General features: G+C 33.2%; 4 protein-coding genes, 1 non-coding gene and 1 pseudogene across 5 annotated transcripts; 2 read left to right on the forward strand and 4 right to left on the reverse strand.

The window, feature by feature from the left end:
- Positions 1–244: 244 nt before the first annotated feature.
- On the reverse strand, positions 245–860 carry LOC149403565 (chaperone protein dnaJ-like protein). The gene has a single exon (XM_089609599.1). The coding sequence runs from the start codon at positions 740–742 to the stop codon at positions 449–451; it is 294 nt and encodes a 97-aa protein (XP_089465725.1). The 5' UTR covers positions 743–860; the 3' UTR covers positions 245–448.
- A 950-nt stretch (positions 861–1,810) lies between these two features.
- Positions 1,811–1,891, forward strand: TRNAL-AAG (transfer RNA leucine (anticodon AAG)). The gene has a single exon. It is a non-coding gene; the product is annotated as a tRNA-Leu (tRNA).
- A 222-nt stretch (positions 1,892–2,113) lies between these two features.
- On the reverse strand, positions 2,114–4,419 carry LOC149403567 (oxidoreductase, 2OG-Fe(II) oxygenase family protein). The gene is made up of 7 exons (XM_089609486.1): positions 4,179–4,419; positions 3,945–4,096; positions 3,555–3,862; positions 3,306–3,444; positions 3,150–3,216; positions 2,903–3,024; positions 2,114–2,407 (listed from the first exon to the last, which is right to left on the reverse strand). Exons 1-7 carry the CDS (start codon positions 4,274–4,276, stop codon positions 2,268–2,270), a joined length of 1,026 nt encoding a protein of 341 aa, XP_089465612.1. The 5' UTR covers positions 4,277–4,419; the 3' UTR covers positions 2,114–2,267.
- A 6,677-nt stretch (positions 4,420–11,096) lies between these two features.
- On the reverse strand, positions 11,097–12,838 carry LOC149403568 (protein FAR-RED IMPAIRED RESPONSE 1-like; annotated as a pseudogene).
- A 1,551-nt stretch (positions 12,839–14,389) lies between these two features.
- LOC149403569 (phosphoribosylformylglycinamidine synthase) lies at positions 14,390–16,414 on the forward strand. Its single transcript, XM_089609344.1, has 5 exons — positions 14,390–14,723; positions 14,829–14,932; positions 15,043–15,156; positions 15,697–15,780; positions 16,032–16,414. The coding sequence occupies exons 1-5, from the start codon at positions 14,486–14,488 to the stop codon at positions 16,086–16,088; spliced, it is 597 nt and encodes a 198-aa protein (XP_089465470.1). The 5' UTR covers positions 14,390–14,485; the 3' UTR covers positions 16,089–16,414.
- A 2,775-nt stretch (positions 16,415–19,189) lies between these two features.
- Positions 19,190–22,139, reverse strand: LOC149403570 (glucuronoxylan 4-O-methyltransferase-like protein (DUF579)). The gene is made up of 2 exons (XM_089609834.1): positions 21,245–22,139; positions 19,190–19,721 (listed from the first exon to the last, which is right to left on the reverse strand). Exons 1-2 carry the CDS (start codon positions 21,740–21,742, stop codon positions 19,299–19,301), a joined length of 921 nt encoding a protein of 306 aa, XP_089465960.1. The 5' UTR covers positions 21,743–22,139; the 3' UTR covers positions 19,190–19,298.
- Between the last annotated feature and the right edge of the window lie 3,922 nt (positions 22,140–26,061).

Genomic DNA, 26,061 nt, shown 5'->3' on the forward strand with positions numbered 1-26,061 from the left:
AGAACTCTACTTAAGAGTAGACCCAAAAAATAATAGCTTACTTCAACATCATATGAGAATAATTAATTAAATTTTCATAAAATAATTATTCCATGCACTTAGGTTTGTCACAATTTTCAAATCATAAAAACACGGAATAAAATTCAACCCAAGCCCCATCATATTCATACGAATCTCGAACCTACAATTAAAACCGAATAAAATTTTGCTCTAATATGTCCTTTTGCTTCTCAACAATATCAAATCGAATTAAAATTTTCTCCAATCTCTTTTTTATAGAACCGTCAACAATATTTCATATTATACACAACAAACTCCGTACACAATCCATCACATTTGAGGCAATAGCGTTACTAATGATTAATCGTATACATACTTTAAAAATTAAAATAAAAAATATACAAATAAGGAAGAGGATATGATGAGCTGTCCTAGCCTATCCTAAATCCTAGGGAGGAGAATTAGAGCGACGAACTGCGATTTGGGCCGGCATGGGTCGACCCGTTCCGGTGCCGCCGCAGCTAGAGCAGCCCATTCGGCCGGAGCCGGAACAAGTCCGGCAACCGGAATCTCCGTCGGACCAGCGAGTGCAAAGGCACGTGACACGTCCCGTGCCGTTACAGCTCGGACAGCGAGGAAAAGGTCCGGCCATGGGCTTTTGCTCCAACACCGATTTCAGAAGAACAGCTCCGGCGAGAACGCTCAGCCCTGTTGCCACCTGGCTCACCACCATTGGACTCATTTTTTTTTTTTTTTTGGAGAAGAGACGAAGGAGGGATTGAAGAAAAAGAAAAAGATTTGGTTTTTTTTTTTTTTTTTTTGGGTGAAGGAAGAAATGATAGAATGAGAATTGAGGGATTTTTAAGTTGAATAAGTGGGTAATATTTAATAGAATTTTGGGGTGGTATTAAAGTGGTGGTGGAAATGTACACGTAGACGTGTTCAATTTTTATTTTTATGGGATATTTTATTGTTTTTTTTTTTTTTTGCTCTGATATTTTTTGGTTTTCATTGTTTCTTTCTTTATGTACTCCACTTGTTTGGACGGTTGTGATTGAGTCCTCTTTGGTTGTGTAACTTGTGTTGTGGCTCTAAGTCTGTCTAAATTGATGGTAATGACGCTAATAATAATAATAATAATAACATTTATAGTTACAAATAATTTTTTTCACCTTCAAATAGCTTAATATTTTAAGGAAATAGTGCATGGAATTAGTAAATAGTTTATGGCCATTTATGTGGCTCACAAACACACAAAACATGAAAGCATGAAGTGGATATTGGATTATCCATAATTGGATATTGGAGAAATGCACCAAGTCTTTTCTTATCCAATTCTTCACCGGCGATTTTTTTTAAATGAATAAAAAGGCTAATCATTTTAATTTACACTAGCAAATGGTGTTAACAATAATGAGTGCCAATTTAATTACAAGTAAGAGTTTTTTTATGCATGATTAAAAATCAACTAAATATTGACTAGACTTGGTCCGAATTGCCTTAGATTTTCGTACTTGTAGTATTTTAGTATTAAATGAAAATAATAATAATTATTATTATTATAAAGCTTGAAAGCCTATATGTTTACTCTTTCAAGACATGTTTCTCCTTTTTTATTTTTTATCTTGTTTTTGCTAGCGCCGCCGGGAAAAAAAATGACTCTAGAAACAACAAGTCGCCGAGAGTTGTTGTTCTGATTTGAAACACGTGGAGATACATCATACATGTACGTACCTAATAAACCTATTTTGACTTGGCACCAAATTGAAATGTATAATATATAATTAAATATTTAATTTCGACAGCAAAAGTTGAGATGGCCGAGTTGGTCTAAGGCGCCAGATTAAGGTTCTGGTCCGAAAGGGCGTGGGTTCAAATCCCACTCTCAACAAAACTTGTTTTTTTTTTCATCTTTAATTTTTTGGAATTAAGGATTCGTCTTTCATTCAGTTTTATATATTAAGAATTTCTAGTTTGAATATATTCTACAGGACTGCCAATTAATATTAAAAAAAAAAATCAATTATCATATAGTAGATTATTTTTATTTCATTAAAAAACTTATTTTTTAAACAATTAGAACAATCATTAACTAAGTAGTTTCAATCCATTCTTTAAGCCTCTATTGATGGTGTATATCGCCACAAGAAATTCTATGTTAATATGGCTGCAAGGAAAATCAGCCTCTATGGTATCTATCTTCAAGCGAGAGCTTATAACTTAAATAAAACTTGGAATCACATGAAAATAAAAACAAAAACAAAAACTTAGAACACTTGTCTAATGTTAATGTTGATCCTTGAACTGTGTATATATTCTAAGAAAAATTTATCTTCTTCCTGCGAGAAATGCGATTCAAGCGCTTGAATTTCGGCGTCATCCTCGCCGGTGAAGATTCGCGGAACACCTGCCATGGAAAATTGAAAACCAAATCTTACTTGTGAAGCAGAATTGACAATGGAACAAAATAGAGCATACTAATTATCATCAAATGTTTTTCTACTGGATTTTTCTGAAAATATATAATCCATAAACTTTACGTCTTCTCTTATCATCAAAATTAAAATATAGTCATGCACAAGACCATTAATCTTAATTCTAACACTGTTTGAAAACTGTTCACTCAAATATATATGTTCAAACAAAACTAAATCCCACTTGAGATTCATTATTTGATTATTTCAATCTCACTTCTAGATGAAGAAAAATAAAAATACAGCACATTATTTTATTTCAATTCAAACTCTGTTTCAAAAGTAAGTCTTGCACAACAATCAACACACCATTGATCTTAATTTTTACACTATTTAAAAGCTGATCATTGATACAAGACCCTTTTTTAATAAAAAAAAATAAATTAGATAAAAAGTAGAGCAAAAAGAGAATACAAGTAAATTTTTACCATGATAACATTCTCTTGCTTCGCTAGCCATAAGCACAATATCGCCGCTCCGAAGAAACATCGCTAAAGGCTCATCTTCTCTGGACTTCCCTCCCAAAATAAAAATCGCTTTGCATCCCAAACTACATCGACAAAAAACGTATATACATATATATATATATATACACATATAATCATCGGACAGTGTTCAATATCAACTCTTATCTTCCTCGTATAAAAATTAAATTGAATGTAATTACGACGATACCTCATGCTAACTATCGGTTTAGACCAATCCGCTTCCATATCATCAACATGGCCACCTAATGTATCACCTTTCGAAAACAAAACGAGAAAAAAAAAAAAAAAAAATTCAGTACGGAAATTCGTTATTCGATTCGTCCAATCTGAATTCGAAAATCACCTGAGCTAAAGTAGTTCACAATCGCGGCCTCCGGCCGAAACTCTTGGCCGATCGGCATCGCCGGCGATGCCAATTTTCTAGCGAGCTCGCTGAGATCGTCGGGGATTTCGTCATGTGGAAGTGATACATTATAGTTTCTCTGAAATAAGAAATATATTTGAGATAATAAAATCATTGTCTTAACGATTAAGATTGAATGATTGTTTGAAAAAGCAAACATGTTCGAGGAATTTCGTTTATTAGACCTGCCTTGGACCAGTCGAATTGTAGCCCTAGAGTGCTCCAACGCAGCTTCCGAAGAAGAACCGAGGCCGAGATAGATTTGCAGGCCTTTCCTCTCGACGAAACCGTGTCTTGGTCGACGAATCTCCAATCTCCAGAGCAATCTTCTCGGATCAACGATTTCCTTTCTTTTGCGGAGCTGAATAGATCATCAATCGGACCGTAAATCGCGTTGTGATTCGTCCGGTTCGGAGGTTGAGGAAAATCGGCCAAACTCTCCTTCACCCATCGGCATTGTTCTTCGACGCTCAAAGCTCCAGGAATGAAATAAAATCCTGTTCTTCAACTACTCGAAATCAATTTTCTCGAGAGATTCAAAAGAAAATGAAGATAACGCTCGAAGAGATCGGTGATTACCTGGACGATTTTCCAAACAGAACACGGGAAGATCGAAATCCGTTCGAAGAGCGAAAACGGAATAAGGAAGATTTCCGTTGTTGTTATGAGATTCTAGAATGGATTTGAAATCCAAGACCTCTGATAAATCGACATGTTTCGCTATCTTCTTCCTAGAAGATTCAAAGATAAAAGACTTTTAATTAACACCGTGTGCTTTGATAATTTAAATCAAATAAAGCTGAAGAAGATTACTTTTTCGAGTTTGATTGGTAATAGAGCTTGTACTTCTTCTCGGCTCTCCTGAAAGCTGATCGCTCGGAATCGCCGGCAGTGTTATCGGAGCCGTACATTTCGCGGAGATTCAGGGAGTCTGGTTTTAGGGTTCTAAAAGTAACACCATGGTGCAAATTTTACACCCCTTTTAGCTTTTACACCAAGGTGTAATTTTTGCATTTCATTTTTGCTCAAAAAGTACCACGATATATTTTCTCTCTCCATTAGAATATGTTTTTAATTTTATGGTCATTATATATCTGATCTAAAATATATAGTTATGATATGAATTGATTAGATTATAAACTTTTAGAATAATTTTTACACTAATTTCATTTGGTGTAAAAATTACACAATTTATAGAACGAAAATAGCGATAATTCTAACATCGCTACCAATTTCCACCGATCTAAATTTACAGATATAATATTATCGGATGTACCGATTCATATAAAATAATATAATAATAAAAAAAACTTATGTATATATATACCTATATTCTTTAATATAATTACTTCCATATCTTTTTATTCCTTATAAAATTAATTACATATTTATTTATTTATTATTTACAACGAATTACGACTATCAATCATTATTTTTTAAAATCATTTGATTATTTAACTAATGTGTACGTAAATTAATTATTTTTATACGTGCAACCACATATTAAAAAAAGTGGTTGTATTGTAGACTTCGACTGCTCTCGAATTTAAAGGATATGAACTACACTAAAAGTAAATTAAGTGCACTTTCTCTTTATCTTATTTTTTTTCTTCTTCTTATTTTGACACTGTCACTTTAAGACATCCCTAATCAGTGGGGGATGAATCGATCAGTGTGTTACGTCTAAAGAGCACCAATAAAAAACATGCAAAAACCCAATAAAAAATGGAAAACGGAATGGGAAAAAGATGAGACTCCCCCAAAGTCAAGTCGAGTCTCTAGCATCTTAAATTCGTGTCTCGCAACCCATAAGACCATCTCCACCCGAACGGCAAAGGGTGGAGATAGTACGTTATATCTCACGTCATTATGGTGTTGGATATTAAATGGGTTTGGTGTCACGCCAAATATGATGTGACACTATTTACTACACCAAAATATGTTTTTAGTCCCTATAAAGTTTATAATTTATATATTTATATTGATTTATAAAATTATATCATATTTATCCTTCATTAAATTTATTTTCAAATACAACATTAACATTTGGAGTTTGGGAAAAACTAAAACGACATTAATTTTAAAAGAGAAATAAAATAACATTACAACGACATCGAAATGTAAAAAAAAAACATTAAAATAAATAAATAAAAACAAAATGCAACAAAATAAAATTAAAAATAAATTTACAATACATAAACTAGTAGTCGGGAAGATTAGCACCGGATCCTCCAAGACCGGTGAAATATTGTGAATATGAATCAGAATTGAAAAATGGTGTTTGAGATTGTTGTTGTTCGGCTCTCTTTTGTAAAACTTTGGCTTGTTCAGGGTTTTGAAAATGACGTGACCACTTAATGTCACTACTCATCAAAACTCTCACGCTTCCCGGGTTCTGACGTGATGTGACCAATCAATGCCATTACCCATCAAGAATCTTACGCTTCCCGGGTTCTGACGTGATGTGACCACTCAATGCCACTATTCATCAAAGCTCTCACGCTTCCCGGGTTCTGACGTGATGTGACCACTCAATGCCATCACCCATCAAGAATCTACACTCAACGCCCTATAAATAGTCTAAGTTCAAATGATTTTGAATTCACATTCTATAACACACTCCATCTTTCATCATTCATCTCTCAAAATGAGTTTTAATTCATCATCTTCTTCCTATGATGATGATTTTCAACTTCAAATGGCTCAAATTGATGAGCAGGAGGATGTTATATGTCATCAAATTATCCAAAATAATATCACGATCATGCAAATTCTCAACGAACATGCCGCCGACCAAACCATTGAGCGCAACGTAGGAGGCTCGATTCCATGACATGCTTTCATCAATCGGGATCGAGAGAGTGCAGACCGGCGACTTTTCAATGATTACTTCTCAGAATCTCCGCTGTACAACGAGGCCATGTTTCGTCGGAGTTATCGAATGTCTCGCTCTTTATTCCTCCGAATAGTGGATGCTGTTAAAAGTCACGACAATTATTTTGTACAACTGTTGGATCGTGCTGGCAGACTTGGGTTGTCACCACTTCAAAAAATAATTGTTGTCTTTCGGATGCTGCCCTACGGTCTTCCGGCATATGCCGCAGACGAGTACTGCAAAATAACAGAGTCCACGACAATTGAAAGCCCAAAGAGGTTTTGCCGAGCAATGGTGGAGGCATTTTCTGAGCAATATTTAAGATCACCAACTCCTAATGACGTTGCTAAACTTCTCCATATAGGTCAACAACGTAGCTTTCCGGGAATGTTGGGTAGTTTGGATTGTATGCATTGGAAATGGAAAAATTGCCTTACCGCGTGGGCCGGACAATATACGGGTCGTAGCGGAAAACCTATAATTATTCTAGAAGTTGTGGCTGATTATGATATTTGGATATGGCACGCTTATTTTGGCATGCCGGGAAGCAACAATGACATCAACGTGTTAGAGTATTCTCATCTATTTTCCAATCTCACTCAAGGTATTGCTCCCCCCGCTCATTATATCATACAGGGAAAATGAGTATAATATGGGTTATTATTTGGCCGATAGTATATATCCAAAATGGTCTACTATTGTTCAAACTATTCGAGATCCCCGTGGCCGAAAAAAACAGTATTTTGCAATGAAGCAAGAATCCTGTAGAAAAGACGTAGAACGTGCATTTGGAGTTCTCCAAGAACGGTTTGCAATTGTGGCAGGACCGTCAAGATTTTGGAGAAAAGATGTCTTAAAAGATATAATGACTACATGCATAATTATATAATAGAAGATGAGCGTGATCTCAACGTGCCTATTGAAGTTAACATAGAAACGCCACCATTGAGGGTTGAATTAGCGGAGAATGATGATACACGATTTCAAGAGTTTTTCAGTCGCTACAGACAAATAAGAGACAAAGATGCAAATATCACGCTCAGAGATGCATTGATCGACCATTTGTGGGAGAGATATTCTAATTCAGCCGTGTAATTGTACTTTATTTTATTTTATTTTATTTTATGTTATTTGTTTTGTATTGTATTTTGTTTTTAATAAATGTTAAGTTTACTTTGTGTTAATTTGTATTTTGAATAAATTTATGGAGTAATACTTCATTATTAATTAATAAATAAGTGGTATAATTGAAAGATATTAAATAAATAAGAGAAAGTTGAATATAAAATTAATATTTTAATTTGGTGTAAAAAAATAAAGTTCGGTTGGAGATGAGATAGTGTTTGATGTAACATGTACTATAAAATAAAGTAGAAAATAATGTTATCGGGTGGAGTTGGTCTAAGCTGGAAACGATTTAAAAGGGAAAAAAAATAGAGAAAAGATAGGGTTGAGAAAAGTTTTCCTCTATCGCGTGCGTTTGTTTTTTTGTTTTTTAATAACGATTTTTTATTTTTAATGTCTTTTTTTAAAGTAATTCTTAACATGTCTTGTATGCACGTTAGGACGTGATTTTCTTTTATATATATATATATATATATATATATATATATATATATATATATATATATATATATATATATATATGCTGCCTGATTTATAAGCCATTAGAGATTGGGAAGTCTTCAGTTCAATCACACGTGATATGTTTTTTTTTCTTGATAGATTGGTTGATCTTTCAAAAAAAAAATAAACCGCATGTGATATAATCACGTGTATAACAGCTTGGAATTTATAAGAGCATGGTAATTACAAGGCATCTTCCATCTTCATGGAATTATGAACCACTCAATATAAAAAAAAAAACACAAATATGAAATAATTTAAGATAAATAAATAGTCAATATATGATATAGCATGTTCTTAGCTCAGTCCTTTTTTTTAAAAATTATTATCATTATTATTAGAGAGGCTTGGTTGCAATCAAGAATGGTGGGCAGTGGTGTGAGTCAAATTAGTGCGTGGAAAGGTATTGAAATAGTCAAAAAAAGGTGTTGGGGCAATCTTGCAATTTTGAAAAAGGTTTAGGGCAATTGCCGATAGTGTCGTTTGCGGAGGAATGGAACAACCAAATCTGACTTGTTTATTCAAATCTGACTATTAAGCATACGAATACGATGTATTTATTGACCCAATCAAGTCCTTAAAAGCAACGAATTTTAATTTATACTTTCCAACTATGCGACACTTACACTATACGCGGCAAAGGGTATTTGGAACAAATAAAGTATTTTCTTTTGAATTCCAATGTGGGTCCTTCAAAAGGAAGTTTCTCTCTGGCCGTCTGTACGCTATTATTAATGTTTTGCACACGAGTCCCTGATTTATGGTGTTAACTATTGTTCGGCTTGGTTTTCTGTTTTTTCATTCAGTTACGTACTATGATCTTGCCTCATCACAAATTGGAACATGTAAATAAACTGTTCGCTCTGTTGGAGTTTTACAGATTGGATTATTGATTAATAACTGACGGTTTTTTACGGTTACGCGTGTAAACAACTCATGAAGATTGATTGCAATTTAGAACACTTCGTATGTAATAAACACATAAAAATTAATAATTCACTATTTAACGTAAACTTGAAATGAAAAAATGTGTGTACAAATTGAGTATTATTTTTTACAACACAACTCTAAACTTTTCAAATGTCTCTTTAGCCGTAGAAAGAGAATCACAAGTGAATATGAGTATTTTGAAGAAAAAACAAAATTAAAATTGTATCTTTTTTACGTGTATATTTTGAACTTATTTTTAATTTTTTATAGGAAAGACATTTCTTTTAGGGTTGTACAAAAGTTGACCGAAAACTGGTTAAACCAATAACCGAACCGAACCGTAACCGAAATTTGGTGCCACATCAACAAACCGAAAATTCGGTTCGGTTAACCGTATCCGGTTTGAGAATTCGGTTCGGTTATCGGTTCTGGTTATTTGGTAAATTCGGTTATCGGTTAATAACCGATTATTTTAAGTATTATTTAATTTTAAATAATAGTAAAAAGGTTTTAGTCAGCCGTTGTGATATAAGATATAACCTAAATATTTTAAACCTATTTCATTTCACGGGAAGAGAAGGGAAGGGGGGAAAAATATTTGACTGACCTAAAATTTTTGTCTTCTTCGATTTCCCTCCACAGCTTCATTGATTTCTTATGAGATTGGCTCTGATTTCGTCTTCTCCGATTCTCGCCGCCCAAGCCGTCAAGCTCGCCCACAGCTTCATTGATCTAGTTTTTCTCGCCCAGCCCAGGTACCTTTGTCTCTCTTCAATGTCTGTTCTGTAATTAGATATTTGTTAGTGTTATGGAAAGTTTATACCGTGGGTTATGCTCTGTTCTGTCAGCGCATTCACTGTCGTGTTCGTCACCATTTGGGTGCCCGAAACAAAAGGAAGAACTTTGGAAGACTTTTCCTTCAGATAAGGTTTCCGGCTCCGATCCCCTTTTTTTGTTAGCATTTTGCCATTGTTTCTTGGTTTGGCTGATTCATCCCCTTTTGATCTGTTCAAAGCAGTTGTTCATCATCATTTTTTTTTTTTTGAAGAAGAACTTTTCATCAATTCTATTCAGGTAACTTTGTATTTCTATTTAACTTGGCACATTGAGAAACATTTGGTCCCCATTATTGGGTTATGCTCTGTCCCCAAAAGGATTTCTTTAAAAAAAAAAAAAAATGGACAATCTGTTTTGTCGTTTTCCATCAAAGAACCAGATTTAGGTTCAATTCCCTAATATAAGTTGGTATATTGCTTATTTTGAAATCTGATCTAAAATAAAAGGATATAAACGTAAATAAAATACTTTAGAAGAACCAAAAGCGTAAATAAAAGAAAATGCTAGAGAATATTTGCACATATAAAATAGCTTCATCTCCACAATGTATCTCCACAAACACAAATCTCCTCTTTTTATGGACGCCGACGTTCGAGAGCTTCTCTGAAGATAACTCTCTTTCTCTCTCTCTCTCTCTCCACCGAATATTCCTTTTCTGTATCTCAAATCTCTCTCTTCTCCGAGAAAATCGAGGAATCATGGGAAAGTTTGTGGAGATTTTGGAGGTCGGCGTGAGAATCGCGGCGAGATTTCAGTCCCACTGTCCTCAGACGAGTCGTATGTACTATCACCCTCCTCCTCCGGCGAACTCCGATCATCAGATTAACGCCGGCGAGGGATTCGACTTCTTCCACATCGGCGCCGGCGTCGGCGGCGCTCCGGCGATGAGCTGCGGTCAGAAGGCGGTGGCGATGAGAGATTCGGAGGAATTCATTCTTTACTCTATTTGAGAAATTTTTGACCTAACACGAATTTATTGGTTGTATCATTTTCAATTGGAAAAATATAGGAAGTTAAGAGGAAGAAAGATTGTAGCTGTTCTACGACTATTTATTATTGTGACGGAATTGTTTTATTTGATAAACGAAAAGAAAGTGATTCTTTGAATGGTGTTGGTAATTGTTATTTGAGAAATTTCGAATTATTTATTTTTTTTATTTTTTCATGTTTGAAGTCCAGTTTTTGAATGGGTACTGGAATATAGAGATTAGCTTGAGAAGGAAGAGATCTAGTTGAGGTAGAGTAAAGATATGAAATATATATTTTTGGGTAGAGTAATTTTTACCGGAGAGATACTGAACTTGAACCAGTAACTACAAAATTCCATATGAACTACACATATGTATAGAACCATCAAAAAAATATTATGAACCATATCATCCACAAAAATCACATATGTTACAAACTATTTCAGAATACAAAAATGTATATATATGTGAACAAAATAGGTAGATAATCATCAATTATACATAAATAAAAACAAGACGCTTATTATCCTTCACAATTGTCATCTTAAGTGACAGCCCAATTTGCAATTTCGTCACTTTCCTTCAACGTGGCAATATGTACTCTTCTGGAACATTACTAATTTTGTTTTTCAAAAAAATCAACAAGATGTGCTTGCAATGATCTCCTTAAATTTAAACATACGACAATCAAAATCCACGCCACACTTATCTTCTTCAAAAAATACTTCGTAGTGAAGTTATTTTGATTTTTCTTCAAGAAATACGTCTTCAGAAACATCGTACACTGCGTTGAACCTATATGAAAGCTCACAATAAAACTTACCCGTGAACTCCTTTTGAAATTTCTTAAACTTAATATTTGTATACGTTTGCTTGTCTTTTAGTGCATTGTCGTATTGCTCACCAAATTGCTTCAAAGTTGTTTTTGAGTTGACATAGCCGTCAAAAAAAGGAATTTTTGCTTTCACTACGTTGAGTGGTGGACATATCCATGACATAATTATATAAAAAAAATATATAAGTAATAATACCTGCCCAAAATGTATCGTTCACGAAAGAGGGAATCCAACGTTGTCGCTCATCATATAGTGCATTTAGCCATACATTGTCAAAAAGATCAATTTTTTTTGGAAAATAAGCCCATCTTTCTTCTAACTCTTTCTTTGTCAACGAATTATACACCATACATTGCAAGGCGTTCTTTATTTCTTCATATGAGCTTAAACGGCTCAACTTTTTAGGAATCTTTTTCATGATGTGCCAAAGACACCAACAATGTCGAGTGTTTGGAAATAAAATCGTGATTGTCTTTTGCATTGCCTTGTCTTGGACTGTGATTATAGCACTCGGTGCACGGCCGGACATACGTTCAAGCCATGTTTTAAACAACCAAGTAAATGTACCCGTATCTTCATTCGACAATAATCCACAACCAATCATTATCGATTCCCCGTGATGATTCACTCCCACAAACGGGGCAAATGGCATTTCATATTTATTAGTCAAGTATGTCGTGTCAAACGTAATAACATCACTGAATTCTGCATAAACTGCTCGACTTCTTGCATCAATTCAAAATAAATTATTGATACGAGCATCATCATCCAAATCCATCATATAAAAAAAAATTAGAACTTTTAGCTCGCATCGTCATCAAGTAATTATGGATTTCTTTAGCATCTTCAACACCTTAACGCAATCGTCTACTTTTGTAGACATAATTTCTACAATCTCTCTCTAAAAAAGAGACATTTTCATAGCCGCCGGCTTCCACAACCAAGGATTGAAAATTTCTTACGATATTGATTCCCGCTTGATCATTTAGTTCTAGCTTTCTTTGAGCACCAATGCTAATCTCTGTATTGCAAGAATAAAATTTTGATTTTGTTGGACTTAATCCATGATTGTGCTCAAATATGATTGAATCAACTCTACACTTTCCATTTTCCCCCATGGTACCATTAACCCTTGCTTTGCAACCTGTTTTTGTTTGTGGGTTTGGATCAAGGTAATTCTGCTTTGTAATCTCTAATTTTCCTTGCTCGTGAACATGAAAAAAGTAAGATGTTTCTGTTTTTCACACGTTGAACTATGAGAAGCTGCTTTCTTTACTCAAAATATTTATTTTAGTGGAGAAAGAAAGTGCCTGGTAAATCAAAATACATCCCAACTTCTAATGCTATTTTATCATCTTCGCACTCAACATATTTATCTAATGCACCACTTGTTTCTCCCATCATTCTAACGAGTTTGTCTCACAACCACAACAAATTCTTTACAGGTTAAATAATAGTATATCTAAAAAAAAAACTCCACAAGATTACAAGTTTAGAAAGTTAATTAACAGTATGTATATAACTTGGAAATGAGAAACCAATGTACCAGAGATAGAAAGCTTCTTTATGTCTTAAAAAAAACATCCGTATGTTTTACAGGTGTGAAGGAATATGGAAAGTCGACGCAATTTTTGAAGGATGATTGTTTGTTTGTTCGATCGTACGAGATTCAATATTCTAGAAGTGAAAAAAAAATCGAGAAGTTTCATACTCTAAAATAAGTTTGATGGATAAATACCACTTATTTTCCACCTTCGAATAGCCCGGGCTTTCTGTAATAAGTTTGCCTTTGGAGTTTGGCCGATTGTTTCGAGGCCTTCGACCTTGAGGGAAACAAATTGATTTTAATTTTGTAGAGCTTATCAAATGCCATCAAATTATAAGATCAAATGTGGCATGTGTCCGATGATGGCTCAAATCAATTTCATTAAAATCACATAGAGAAAAAGGTTTTGTACAAAGGTAGGTGTTGGTTTATTAATACCGGAAGTTGATTAGCTCAAATAGACTAACTTCGAATATCAATAAACGTGATATCTCTCTTAACTAGCAAAATTGAAAATAAAGATCAAAGTGTCTTATTAGATTTATTTTACATAAGTATATTTGAATCGAATATTTAATCTAGCTTATATAGGAATATTGTTGGTGTAAGATTTCGTCCTCTTGCTGAAATATTTTTGGGCATTCAAAAGAACGATGTATTGCGGACCACAATATTATCGAGTCGAGTTGTTCAAGGTCCATCCCAAAATCATTGAGCTGGACCGAACGGGGATAGACCCAAACTCAAAGCTCGGTCGAGTTGGACCAATCAAGGTCTAATCGAACAGCTCAGAGAGTCCGATCTCATGTCATCGAGTTAGTTTAATCGAAGACCAACCCAAAACACTAAAAGGCGAGCTAAGCTAGTCAATGTCAAGCATGTCATAAGCAGTAGTGGCGATCTGAACACTTTCCAGCTTCGCGCTCATACCCGTATTTTGTAGATGACCGCTTCAACAAGTTGGATCTCGACAGAGGCACCTGGAAGCTAGAATCCGACTTCTCAACAAATCTGAGCTAGAGCTGTCAAGTATTTAATATTATCGGATTTCAACGACAATTCGAGAAAAATTATTGATTAACTTTGAGGGCGAGAAAAAGATAGAAACTTAAGATTGTCCTCACTTAGAAGTTTTATGAGTCACGCTTACTTCCTCAATCGGAGTACAAGTCTTTTTAAACACAACTTTCTTTTTCTCCGACGCAACTTCCTTCACCGGATTAGAAGTCCTTCTTATAATCTAATTTTCATGTTCTATCACACGTAATAAGCAACCAAAATTATCTTTAAAAAGCGAGCATAAGACAAATTTGACCTCAGCTTGAGATCTAATGGGAGGACAATTCTGTCTATTAGAGAGCAAAAAATAAAATGGCGGTAATATACAGCAATAAAAATAAAAGAATATCTCTTACCTTTTTTCTTCAACATTATTTTCACTCGTTTTTATGAAAAATTGAATAAAACCAGATAAACCCCAAAATCGTCAAGTCGAAGAGAAAATGGCGTCTCGAACTGTGATGCTTCGTTCGGTCCTGTTAGCAGAGCCATGGCGACCCGTTCGAACCTCGTTCCGAGTCTCGGACTCTCCTCTGTCGAAGCTCAGGCTCGCTCGGACTCGGCAGTTTCACTCGGCGACTCGGACTCGCCGACTCAGTTGCTGCCACCGAGAAATTCCCGATTCCTCGGCTCAGGACGAGCAAGGTCCGCCGCAGGAAGTGGTTCTCAAAGCGATTTCAGGTCGTTCGAAAGCTTCTGGTTATTCCGTTCTTCAAATCTCGAGTTTTTTCCTGTTTGATTGGTGATAATTAGGGTTTTTTTTTTCGGTTCTTCTTCTTAAAGCAGAGGTTTCGAGGACAGAAGGGAGAGTTGGTCAGACGACGAATGTGGTCATCGGAGGCACAGTCACCGACGATTCTACAAACGAATGGCTTCAATTGGACCAGAAGGTATGTGAAAAAATGAATCGCTTGATCACAATCACATGAACAACAAAAATGGTAATTCAATTTCAATCGAATTGAAATTTTAGTTTATCGAGTGAATTGAATTCCAACAGGTGAACTCATATCCGACGGTTCGAGGATTCACGGCGATTGGAACCGGCGGTGATGATTTCGTTCATTCTATGGTTATTGCTGTCGAATCCGTGATTCAAAAACCTATCCCCGAGGTACACATTTTGAATTTTTCGGATGAGCATTATGTTCCATAGAGAAAGAAATGTTAGTATGTTCGAAGACCGACTTATATAGAAAAGCTTTTGAATTTCTTGAATTTATGTGAAATGGAACATAGTTTTAGAGCTGCAAACGAATTACAGTCCATAGATTAGTAAGAATGTGAGAATTTGTATGATTACTTGGTTACTAATTCATTTAATCGGAACACGAAGTTTCAAAATTTCGAGCCTCAGATCAAGTTCTTGGACTAGTAATGACATTTCACTCAGTGCATAGCTGCATAGTTTTATGGCGCCTTTAGTGCTTGATAAACTGTTTTTTTTTTTAATAATTTTTTTTAAAAACCATGTTTCACTTTGGTTAGTTACTTCGTGATGAATGATATAGTTTGATAGAGAATGAAGTGTGATATTTGGTGTATGGAAAATCAACTGTTGGTTGGCTTGTAAACTCAAGAAGGAAAAAAACATACACAAAAAAGAAAAAGAAAACGACAATGAAAAATTGACTTTATTTTCGCGGTTTCGCAGGGCCGAGTGAAGCAAAAAAGTTCATCACGGGGCAAATATATCTCTGTGAACATAGGTCCTGTTCAAGTCGTATCAAGCGAACAGGTCTCTCTCTCTCTCTCTCTCTGATCGTTTTTTTTTAACAACTTTAAATTAACCTTTTCAACGTGAATTTTCGATTAAAATTTATCAAAGTAAATCAAGCAAAAACTATAAATAAAATTCGGTTTCAGAATTATATTTTGCAAAATATCTGTACCGAATGTTTTTTCGCTGGCTAATCGAAGTGAATAAATTTGTGTAAAGGCGACCCAAAACTAGTTGTAACTAACATGGATTTTGGTGGTAATTTAAAGGTTCAAGCTGTTTACAATGCGATGAGGAGAGACGATCGGATGAAATACTTTTTGTAGCGTGTTTTGGTTGGTCTTTGTACAGATTGTTAATTTCTGGAGTTACATGCTCTTTTGTTTTACCCATCTCTGTTTTACATAGTTGCTTCAGTGCCATCATCATCAGACTCAGCTGGGATGGGAAGTTAAAATTAACTATCTATTGTATTATTTTTTTTCCCTCCAAAAACTAATGAGTTATCTGATATGTACTCTCATAACATGTCATAGTTTCTAACTTGTGATTGAAAACAAAATTAGTAATATTATAGTCTTAGAAACATGGATGTCTATGTCTCAAGTTAATCATAATTATATAATACAAGTTATATTCGTTGTTGAACGTTTCTTATGTCATCCATTGAACCTGTGGGCAAATGTAATGTTATAAACTGGGCCGAAATTTTCTTATTGGGCCGTTTTTAATGGGCCTTGGATAAGTTAGCTACATTAATAGTGAAATTACGAGTCTACCGCTTTTATCGGAAAAAGAGTGCTTGTCAAATTATAAACAATCATTTTCCTCTATGTTTTTCTATTTATCTTATATAATTTGTTTACAGGTTTTGGTTCTGTTTAGTTTAATTCATAAAAATATAATCTTAATAATTTTTAACCGTTAAAAAAACAAAACAGAAAATGTAAAAAGAGTTTAAACGACTATTATGTATAATTTTTTCGTTTAGAAATGTAACACTAAAATTACTATTTCTGTAATTTTAATACTTTGAATTGTTCTTCTAGTTTGCCCAGCTCCTGGAACACGCTAACGTTTTTTTTTCTTCTTTATTTTTCAAATTACTTGATCGCTGTATAAATGTGTAAGAAGACCTGTCATTTTCAACGTAAGTAATCTGAGCAAATCTCACATATGGCCAAGTCTCCATCCATGCTCTGCCACAACTTTAATGTCTAGTGTTGTTTTGGCTCATTTTAATTCGACCATTTTCTGACTATCATTTTTTTTTCTTTCTAAAATAATAGTAAATCGACGGTATTTTTCTTTCTATTTTAAAATGAAAACGACAACACCTGCTCAAGTGGGAAGCACCGGAAAATAGACACGAATCACGGTTATCAAGTTTTAAGTGTATTAAATTCTATACATAAATTCAAAACCTATGCTAAATGTTTAGGAAGTTGCCAAAAAAAAAAAAAAGCTTTCGGACAAAACATTGCAGCTTAACGCATGTGGGAGGGCATTTTTCAAAATTCAAAAGGGCAAATAAATGATTTCGTCAATAATATTGATTCTCTTACTCAAAAAAATTTCACCGGGACAATAAAAATGTAAACCGGTAACTCCTAATTGTTTAGCACAAAAAAAAAATAACTACTTACTATGAGCCTCATGAAATGTAAAAAAGGTCTTCTGAATTTTGTGAGGATGGAAGGTAAAACCTTATGAAATGTAAAAAAGGTCTTCTGAATTTTTTTATTTTCTTTTTTAAATCGGTATCTAATATAAATGTTTATATACTATATAAGAATGCATTAAAAAAAACACAATTGTAGTAAAAATAGGTGTCGCTTTCATTGTGTAATTTCCTTCTCTCCATAAAAAGGTCAAAAGGATAGCTTTACTTTGGATTTCTCCCAAACATATCAACTTTTGTGGAACTTGTCTTACTCGTCCGTTATTAACGCTATAGAATTTCTCAACCATATTGAGAGTTGAGACTTTCAATACCCTAAGATCGAGATTTTTGTTCTTAACTTTTTAACTTTTCTTTTATGCGTGTTTGTTTTCATCTTTTCCATTTTTATGCACACCGACTTCAGGCTTTTTTTTTGTTGGTACTTATAAAAATAGTTATAAATTTTAACCGGGAAAGTCAGTGAGATTCGAAGCATAGTAGAGTTGGTAAAAACTAAAAAGTAAAAAGTAATTTGTTAAAAAAAAACACCTTTTATGCATAGTTGCTAAAAGAACACCTTTTATTGCCTTTGAAAATTTGGGTCCGTATTTATAAGCTAGTTATTGTGAAGTTTGGAACTTAAATAGAAGTAAATTAAACATTGAAATTAGTTTTATATAGGTCATCAACTTGAGAAAGTTTTCAGTGTTTGTTGACTTAATTCTTCAATTTTAGTAATGGAAATGCGCGTGGTCCAATATTTAGGAACCGAACCTACCTTGGAGTTTAATGCAAAGTGGACAATAAACGAATTATATATGTGGAGTGTGAACTACTTAAGGTGATGAAAAAAAATCAATATTGAGCATCTAGTCTATCTTTGGAAACAAAAATATAAAAGTAAATATTTTGAGTAGTCTCACCTGCGTCTTGAGACTTACTAGTGCATATATATCGAACGAAGAATTTAATGTAATTTTACATAGCTCGACAACATTCAGAAGAACTAAAACTTAATTTAATGTTAGGTATGAACTTAATAGTATCAACAAATATAATTATATATCGTCCCAAACAATGAGATTTCGAATACCTTTAATCTTTAATTTTTAATTTTTAATTTGTTAATGTTACCTTAAGCAAATGAACAATTTTAATTTAAAAATAATACTCAATATACCTTAAAAAAAACCCTATCCGTTAAATGCTTAATCTTAGCAATTAAATCAGTTAATTTCTGCTAACCCCTCAATTAATTTTAGGCAAATTTCATGGTTATATTCAGGCACGAAGCCACATGAAAGTGAGAGAGGGCTATAGCCCCCCTGATTTTTTTTTTTTTTTTTTTTTTGCATTTTTTGCCAATTTTTATTTTTATTTTTTACATTTTTTACCCTCAAAATTTACAAATCAGCCTCCCCTGGATTTTTTCTTGCAAATTAGCCACCCCAAACTTAGATTTCTGGCTTCGTCTCTGGTTATATTTAATCTCTATTTAATTGTAACCAATTGAAAAATAGTTTAAAATAGCTGTTTTAAGGTAAGGTATAAAATATTTCTCAAGAATTGTTAGGAATTGCACATTGAAAGGACTGAATGAGAAACTAAGAAGTTATTATATTATTTTAGAGGAAATATATCATGTGAGAAATGAGATAGTCCCATATTGATTGTGTGTGTAAATAAACATGTGTTTATATATCGGGTGAAATTCTCCATTTGACACCAATTGGTTTTAAGATGGAATTTAACAGTGAGAAATAATACATATAGCTTCCACAAATATCATATAAAATTTTGCAGTTCGATATACATAATCATCTCCTTCTTAAATTTCTCTATTCCAACAAACAAAACGAAACGAGAAACGATCTCAAACAGAATTATAGCAAAAACTGTGGTTGCTAGCGCGAGAGCCGATATCACGACCCGAGGGGATGCGAAAATGCCAAAGCCTACCGACGGCTTTGACCAAGTATTTGCGGCAGAGAAACTCTTCGGCGAAGAGCTTCTCGACGGGGCGGTCCACGTCGTGGAGGAACACGTGGGTGGGCCCGGGGCGGGACCGGCGGTGGCGCGCCATAACTGCCGCGGAGAAGATCGCGGCCATTCTGCCGGGAGCCTCGGGGAAGTAGCCACGTGGCGCGTCGATCATGATGAGGTCCCACTCTGTCTCGTAGACCTCCCGCGGGAGATTCTCGAGAGCCAGACGACACTCCGTGTTCCCTTTCAGCGGCCACGCCTTCTCTGCCTCGCATCGCTTCTCGGCTCGGTACGTCGATATAAGCTCGTTCGACTGAGTAATTAATCAATCATTAATAATAGAGAATAATGACATCAAGAATCAGGGACGGAGCCATAAACCTAAATTAGAGGGGAGCTAATATGTAAAAAAAAGTTTAAGAGGGGCTAATTTTATAAATATTTAGAGCACACATAATCATCATTCACAATTAATTAATTTACAAAATAATTAAGAATCTAAGTTAATAAACGGATGGACACTACTTGCGAATTTTATTAAACTTGGACTATGTCGTTTTTTATTTATTTTTTCTTCCAAAAAGAATAATAATAATAAAAAATCAATCTTTTAAGAACACAAAAAATACAAAGGCAATAAAATGCATGGTATTTTTGGATTTATATTTATTAAAAAAGCAATGTTAGGAGTAATATCTTCTATATAATCGTATCAATCATCTAATATATAATCAATTTTAGGGGTAATATCTTCCATAATCGTATAAAATATTTATGCATTAACTTTTTGTTGACAATTTTTTCCAATACGATACAATATGAGTATGACCAACACAATGGGATTCTCTACTCGATTAATTTATAGTGCAAATAAGTATTCAACTACTCATTAAATATAAAATGTGGTTTGGAATGTAAAAAGTCCAACTTATTCATATCATTGTGTTTTCAGTCCATGGCACCTAAAGTAAAACCAATCAAACTTTGGCATTATAAATTCTCTATTTTCCTTATTTCCACTCGTGTAAGCTATGGTATAACCCCATTATTAATGACTTAATTTATAATTAGAAAGAAGATCCGTCCACATTTTTAAGCGCCATAATAAAATCTACATTTTATTTAGCTTTTAATTTGGACAATCATTTAGACCTTTAATTAAAACAATGATACCAATCCAATGATAACTACAAAATTTCCATTCCGTCCAAAGAATTTCCCAAATCACATTCTAAAAGTACCACCGACATGAACACACGAAACAAAGTGATTAATGATTTAATCCCAATTTTTTTTTGGGGCCACACATGTAAAATTCAATAATAATAACAAAACAAACAAAAAATGAAAAATATACTTTTAATTTAACCTATTGGAATTCGGACAAAAAATATAGGCCCCGTTTGTTTAAGTTTTTCATTCCTGTTTTCTGTTTTCTGATTCTAAATTCCAGAAAACAGTTTTAGAAAAACTGTTCGGTTATAAATTCTAGAAAACAGATTTAGAATCATGTTTCTGTTTTCTTTAAAATTTGTTTAGAAAACAGAAAACAATGAAAAGTTATTTTCTATTTTATCTCTATACAATTGAATGGAAAACATAACCAAACAACATTTAAAATATTCTGAAACGTAATTCTAAATTTTTTTTTTTAATTTAAAAATTAGAATAAAAAAACAAAATTTAAAAACAGAAAACGAGTTTAGAAAACTAAACCAAATGGCCCCATAATATCCTATCTATATGCCAGTGAAAAAAAAAATTAAAAAAAAAAAAAAAAAAATATCAGTTCTTACTAATTCTTCGAGACACGTGGCATTGTTTGATTGGGCTTACCTGTTGGAGCTGGGTTCGGTAATTGACATGGTGGGCCCGGAGGTTAGGATTGTCTTTTAGGACGGTTTGGAGCCACTTGGGGTCTTCTTCCAAAAACAGAGTTTTTCCTGTTGGCGCTGAGTTGAACGATTCCCACATCACCGAGTCGTGTCCCAAACCGAAGACGAGGAAGTTGAAGCCCTTATCGACGCCGTTATATTCCGACGTTATGACGTCGAGCGTCACCGTTATCTCGGCCTTGGACTGCTGCGGGACCACCTTGGACGTGGCGTAGTGGAGGATGGCGCGGAGCTTGTTGACGGCGTCGCCGGATGTTGTGACGGCGTTAGTGGTGGCGGTGGTGACGGAGGGGCAGAGGCGGGAAGTGAAGTTGGAGTCGAGGTTGATGACGGCGGCGATTAGGAGAGCGCCGCCGAGGACTAGGGCTAGGGTTAGTCCGGTCATGCATGTCCAACGTCTCTTTTGCTCCGATCCCAATACCTTGTTGTGTTGCTTCATCTTTTTTTTTTTCTTCTCTCTCTCTTGAGTTTTTTTTTTTGTGTCTGTGTGTGTGTAACTATGTACGTATATATGGGATATATTAAAAGGAAGGAGGAGAAGTATATAAGTGGGGTTTTTTTTTTTTTTTTTTTTAATTATCTAAAAAAGAGAAGGCAAAGAAAGAGGAGAGGAAAAATGGAAGTTTGGAGGGTTTTCTTTGATTTGGGAGAAAGATGATATTTTTATTTTTTTATTTTTTGGAGTGTATGAAGAAGAAGAAGAAGAAGAAGAAGAAGAAGAGACAAAAATGAGAGAATATTTTTTGAATCTAGAAAGAGAAAAAGAAATTAAATGAAAATGGAAGTTGGGGACTTTGGGAGCGTTGTCTTTGGTTTGAGTTTTATGGGGTAAAGATTTATAGGAGGAAGATAATGTAAGGGGATATTTTTGTATATATATATATATGTATATATTTTGAAGTTTTAGGAGGGATGTTTTTATTTGAATGAGAAGGAAGATAGGTGATTGATACGGAAGAAAAATGGATGAGGTTTTAAATGATTGATAAATTAAAAACTGGAATATTTTTAAATGATTGAGGTTTTTGTAAGTAACAATTGTTGTTTTTGTGATAATTATTGTTTGTTATGTATATATTTGCTTTAAAAAAAAACGCTAAATTATTATTAAATATAGAGAATAGGTAATCATTTATTGAATAATTTGTAAACTTATATGATAAATGATTGTAGAATTATGTTTTATGCGTACAAGTTTATTTAATCTGTAATAATATTTTAAAATTTTCGGACCTGTTCGGTCATTTAGTGAAACGTTTTCAATTGTTAAGAATTTAATGGAACATTTATTGCATAATTAATTTTTAATGGATGATTTATTTCAATTTGGTGCAGCTAATTAATTAATTTGGGCTTCGCAGATCATTTAAATGGTAGGCCGTCCCTATGAAAAGATAAGATATAGAGTACATAATTTTGATTTTCTTTTCTAAGTAATAAAGAAAAATATAGATTAATTAAAGGGTCCATATCATGTTGGTATAGAAACTATAGATCGATTATCATCTTCGAACTGATATTTTAGATTGCTTGCTTGAGATTTACACAACCAATCTTTTATTTATTTTTGAGCGAAGATATTATACATATAATATGCATGACTAGCACATACCGACAGCGAGATATTTATAAATTTTATATATAATGAAATGAACTTAGATATCACCAAAATAACAGAAGTTTTCTCACGCAACAAATTTCCTCGTTGACTATAGGGTTATAAAATTTAGTAAGAGTTCCAGATTATATTATTTAAAAAAAAACAAAAATCAGGGTTAAGATTTCTAATAAAGTGAAATGACATAATGTTGGCTTCAGGAAGAACTAAAGAACATAGAAGCCTTTAACGTCTTTAATTTATAAATAAATCAAACTGTCAATTTGTGCTCCCTTTAATTATATATTAATTATTTTATTGTAACAGCCCTTAAATTTAATATGAAGGTTATAAAATTAAAATATATCCCTTCTTAATTAAAATTTATAATTTTGTAATAAATATTAATTTTAAATCAAAGTTTAATTTTTGTCCCTCTTTAATAGTATAACTTATTATCCTTCTAAATGATTATTATGCCTTTTACTCCCTTAAGCTTTGCTTTTTTGGCTCTGTCTATATCCATCTTGGAATAAGCTGAATATTTTATATGCGTAATGTATATAAAGTTTATCAACCCAGATGATCGTCATTAAATTCAATCGCTGTATTTTAAGCTTTTTTTCAAAGAAAAACTTAAGAGAGATTTAAATAGTAACACGACAATATGAAGTTAAAACTTTAATCTGTACCTAACCAATAATAGCGTACGTGGACCCTTTTATCTTAATATGACATGACATGCATTGATGATAATACATTTACAATTATACGAAAATACTTACACAAATTTACGACTTATTATGTAATCTAATAAGCGAAACTATGGAAAGTTCATATTGGTAGTTAGTACACACAGGTTTTTATCGTGAGGAAAAAACATAACTGAATACGGTATAATTAAACATTTTGTAATTCAATGTTTATATATATAAGCATGACATTGTTTTTTTACCTCAAACATTTTAATTACAAAAATCTGGTCAGAAGAATGAAAAAATAACCATGAAACATGAAATTCTATTAATTAGTATATATTCGAAGAAGACATTTTAACAAAAAAGTGTATAGTTTTATATCAACATTATACCATCTGTTTAATAGAAAAACGAAATTTATATATTTAGTTTTCAAAAATATCAGACTCTTTCAGCTTAATATAAATAACGTGTATCTCTCTAAAAACATGATATATTTCAAATATCACCATTATCATTTTTTTTACTGGTTATGTTTGGCTTAGCTTATTAACCTTGATTTTAGTTTTTCTAAAAGTTAAATCATATTCAAATATTTGGTAAAATTGTTTTTTCTAAAAGCTAAAGAGTGTTTTTGAATATTTTAACTAAAAAACAAAAATCTATAATTTGTAGCTTTTATACGTAACTAGTTTTTAGTTTGTAGTTTCTCTCTCTTAACTTTTTTTTTCTTTTACACTAACTTTTAATTCTAATTATCTTTATATGCTTTATCAAATAATTTTTTTGACGTCGCCAAAATTTATAATTTATTTTTTACATTCTATAGACACCCACTTTGATATATTTTTTATATACCAAAATATATCTTATTATTATTATTAATTACATTTTATATAAATAATTATTACTTAGAAATATTAATATATATTTTACCAAACACTAAATCATTTTTAAAACACTCATCTGTTTTTTAAAACAACAGTTTTTTCGTACATCTATTTTAAAATCATTTTTTTTACAAAAAATTGGCTGCTTAAGCCACGTAATGTGTAGCAATTTAAAATTGGTCAACGTTTTGTTAATAATCCGTAAATAGCCTAGATGCTTACGTGGCAGCTCATTTATGAAGGATTTTTTTACTGATTTGCCCTTGTTTGACCGATTTAGTAACTTCTTTTTTAGGCAGTTTTTTTGTTTGAAATTTGAAAAAAAAATCGGCAAGTTTTAATTAAACAATATTCAATATTTGCGAGATTTTTGAAAATTCTGATTCAAAATTTAATTTTGAATTCGTGCAGGTAGTTATTATGAGCGCATATTTTTAGGTTATTAGTTTCTAATTTTGTTACAAAGTATTTACTGGAAATCTGTTAATAATAATTCTATTTATTGAAAATATTTATAGTTGATATTTGTTGAACGCTTTATTCAAATATTCAATATTTACACGAATATTCAACAATAATCTGTTATTATTCAAATCTGTTAACAATATTCAATATTTACAGTGAATATACTGTGAATAAGCTTTCAATTTACAATGAATATACTGTAAATAAGCTTTGTATTTACAATGAATATACTGTAAATACGCTTTGTATTTACATGAATATACTGTAAATATGATTTCTATTTACACGAATATACTGGGGAAAAAAAAACTGTTCTTCGCGGAGTCCATAATATCGATCGGGACCTCTAGACGCAGATTCTTCTCTTCTCAGAAAATTCAAACAGGGAGCACGAGAGGAAAAAAAGATCAATCTCTTGAATTGCGACGGTTCTCTTTGATGAATACCTTCTCAATTTGATGAATTTTCACGGGAAATACATTCTCAATTTGATGAATTCCAGCCGAACTCCTCGTCAATCTCTTCTCGGCAACTCCCGGCGACTCCCCGGTCCGCTCATGACGGGGTGTTTGGTGGTGGTTCGGTCGAGCGTTCTCTTCTTCCTCGAGCTCTCACTCCCTCGATCTCTCTCTCGGCTCTCTCTCTCTCTCAGCTCTCGTCCATCTTTCTTCTTTTTTTTTTTTTGAAAAACAATAAATGAGAGTGGTTTGCGTGTGAAGTGTGAACGCAGCTATACGGTTTTAATTACCTCTTCAATTTGCGCGAGCATTAATGACGAATATTAGAGCTGATCACGTATTAATGAGCCGATACATAGCGGGCGGGAAAATATAAGGGTACTCTCGTCCTGTTCTTGCTGTAAATAAATCATCCTGGCTATTTACCACTTATTAACAAAATGTTGGCTAAAAATAAATTGCCTATTTTCAGGAGGCTATTTAGCTTAATTACCCTTTTTTTTAAGCAAAGCTATGCCAAACGCAGCCACTAAAAAAATTGAATTCTCCAAAATACCCTTAATGAAATAACTTTTTTTTTTCCTATTTTAGATATAAAAAAATTAAATTAAAAACTTTCTTTATAAAAGTTAAGGATTTTTTTAATTATA

This window comes from Urtica dioica, chromosome 3, assembly GCF_054948205.1.
Source record: "Urtica dioica subsp. dioica isolate 48M chromosome 3, U.dioica_male_clone48M_v1_H2, whole genome shotgun sequence".
Lineage (NCBI taxonomy): Eukaryota > Viridiplantae > Streptophyta > Magnoliopsida > Rosales > Urticaceae > Urtica > Urtica dioica.

Bases quoted from the DNA above. Each gene is read 5' to 3' on its own strand.
- LOC149403565 (XM_089609599.1), bottom strand. From the start codon at position 742: ATGAGTCCAATGGTGGTGAGCCAGGTGGCAACAGGGCTGAGCGTTCTC.
- LOC149403567 (XM_089609486.1), bottom strand. From the start codon at position 4,276: ATGTACGGCTCCGATAACACTGCCGGCGATTCCGAGCGATCAGCTTTC. The intron at 3,863-3,944 runs GTAATCACCGAT...GTTGAAGAACAG, and splicing joins CTGTTTGGAAAATCGTCCAG to GATTTTATTTCATTCCTGGA. The intron at 3,445-3,554 runs GCAGGTCTAATA...TTCTTATTTCAG, and splicing joins TACAATTCGACTGGTCCAAG to AGAAACTATAATGTATCACT.
- LOC149403569 (XM_089609344.1), top strand. From the start codon at position 14,486: ATGGCGTCTCGAACTGTGATGCTTCGTTCGGTCCTGTTAGCAGAGCCA. The intron at 14,933-15,042 runs GTATGTGAAAAA...GAATTCCAACAG, and splicing joins GGCTTCAATTGGACCAGAAG to GTGAACTCATATCCGACGGT. The intron at 15,781-16,031 runs GTCTCTCTCTCT...GGTAATTTAAAG, and splicing joins AAGTCGTATCAAGCGAACAG to GTTCAAGCTGTTTACAATGC.
- LOC149403570 (XM_089609834.1), bottom strand. From the start codon at position 21,742: ATGAAGCAACACAACAAGGTATTGGGATCGGAGCAAAAGAGACGTTGG. The intron at 19,722-21,244 runs GTAAGCCCAATC...TTAATTACTCAG, and splicing joins ACCGAACCCAGCTCCAACAG to TCGAACGAGCTTATATCGAC.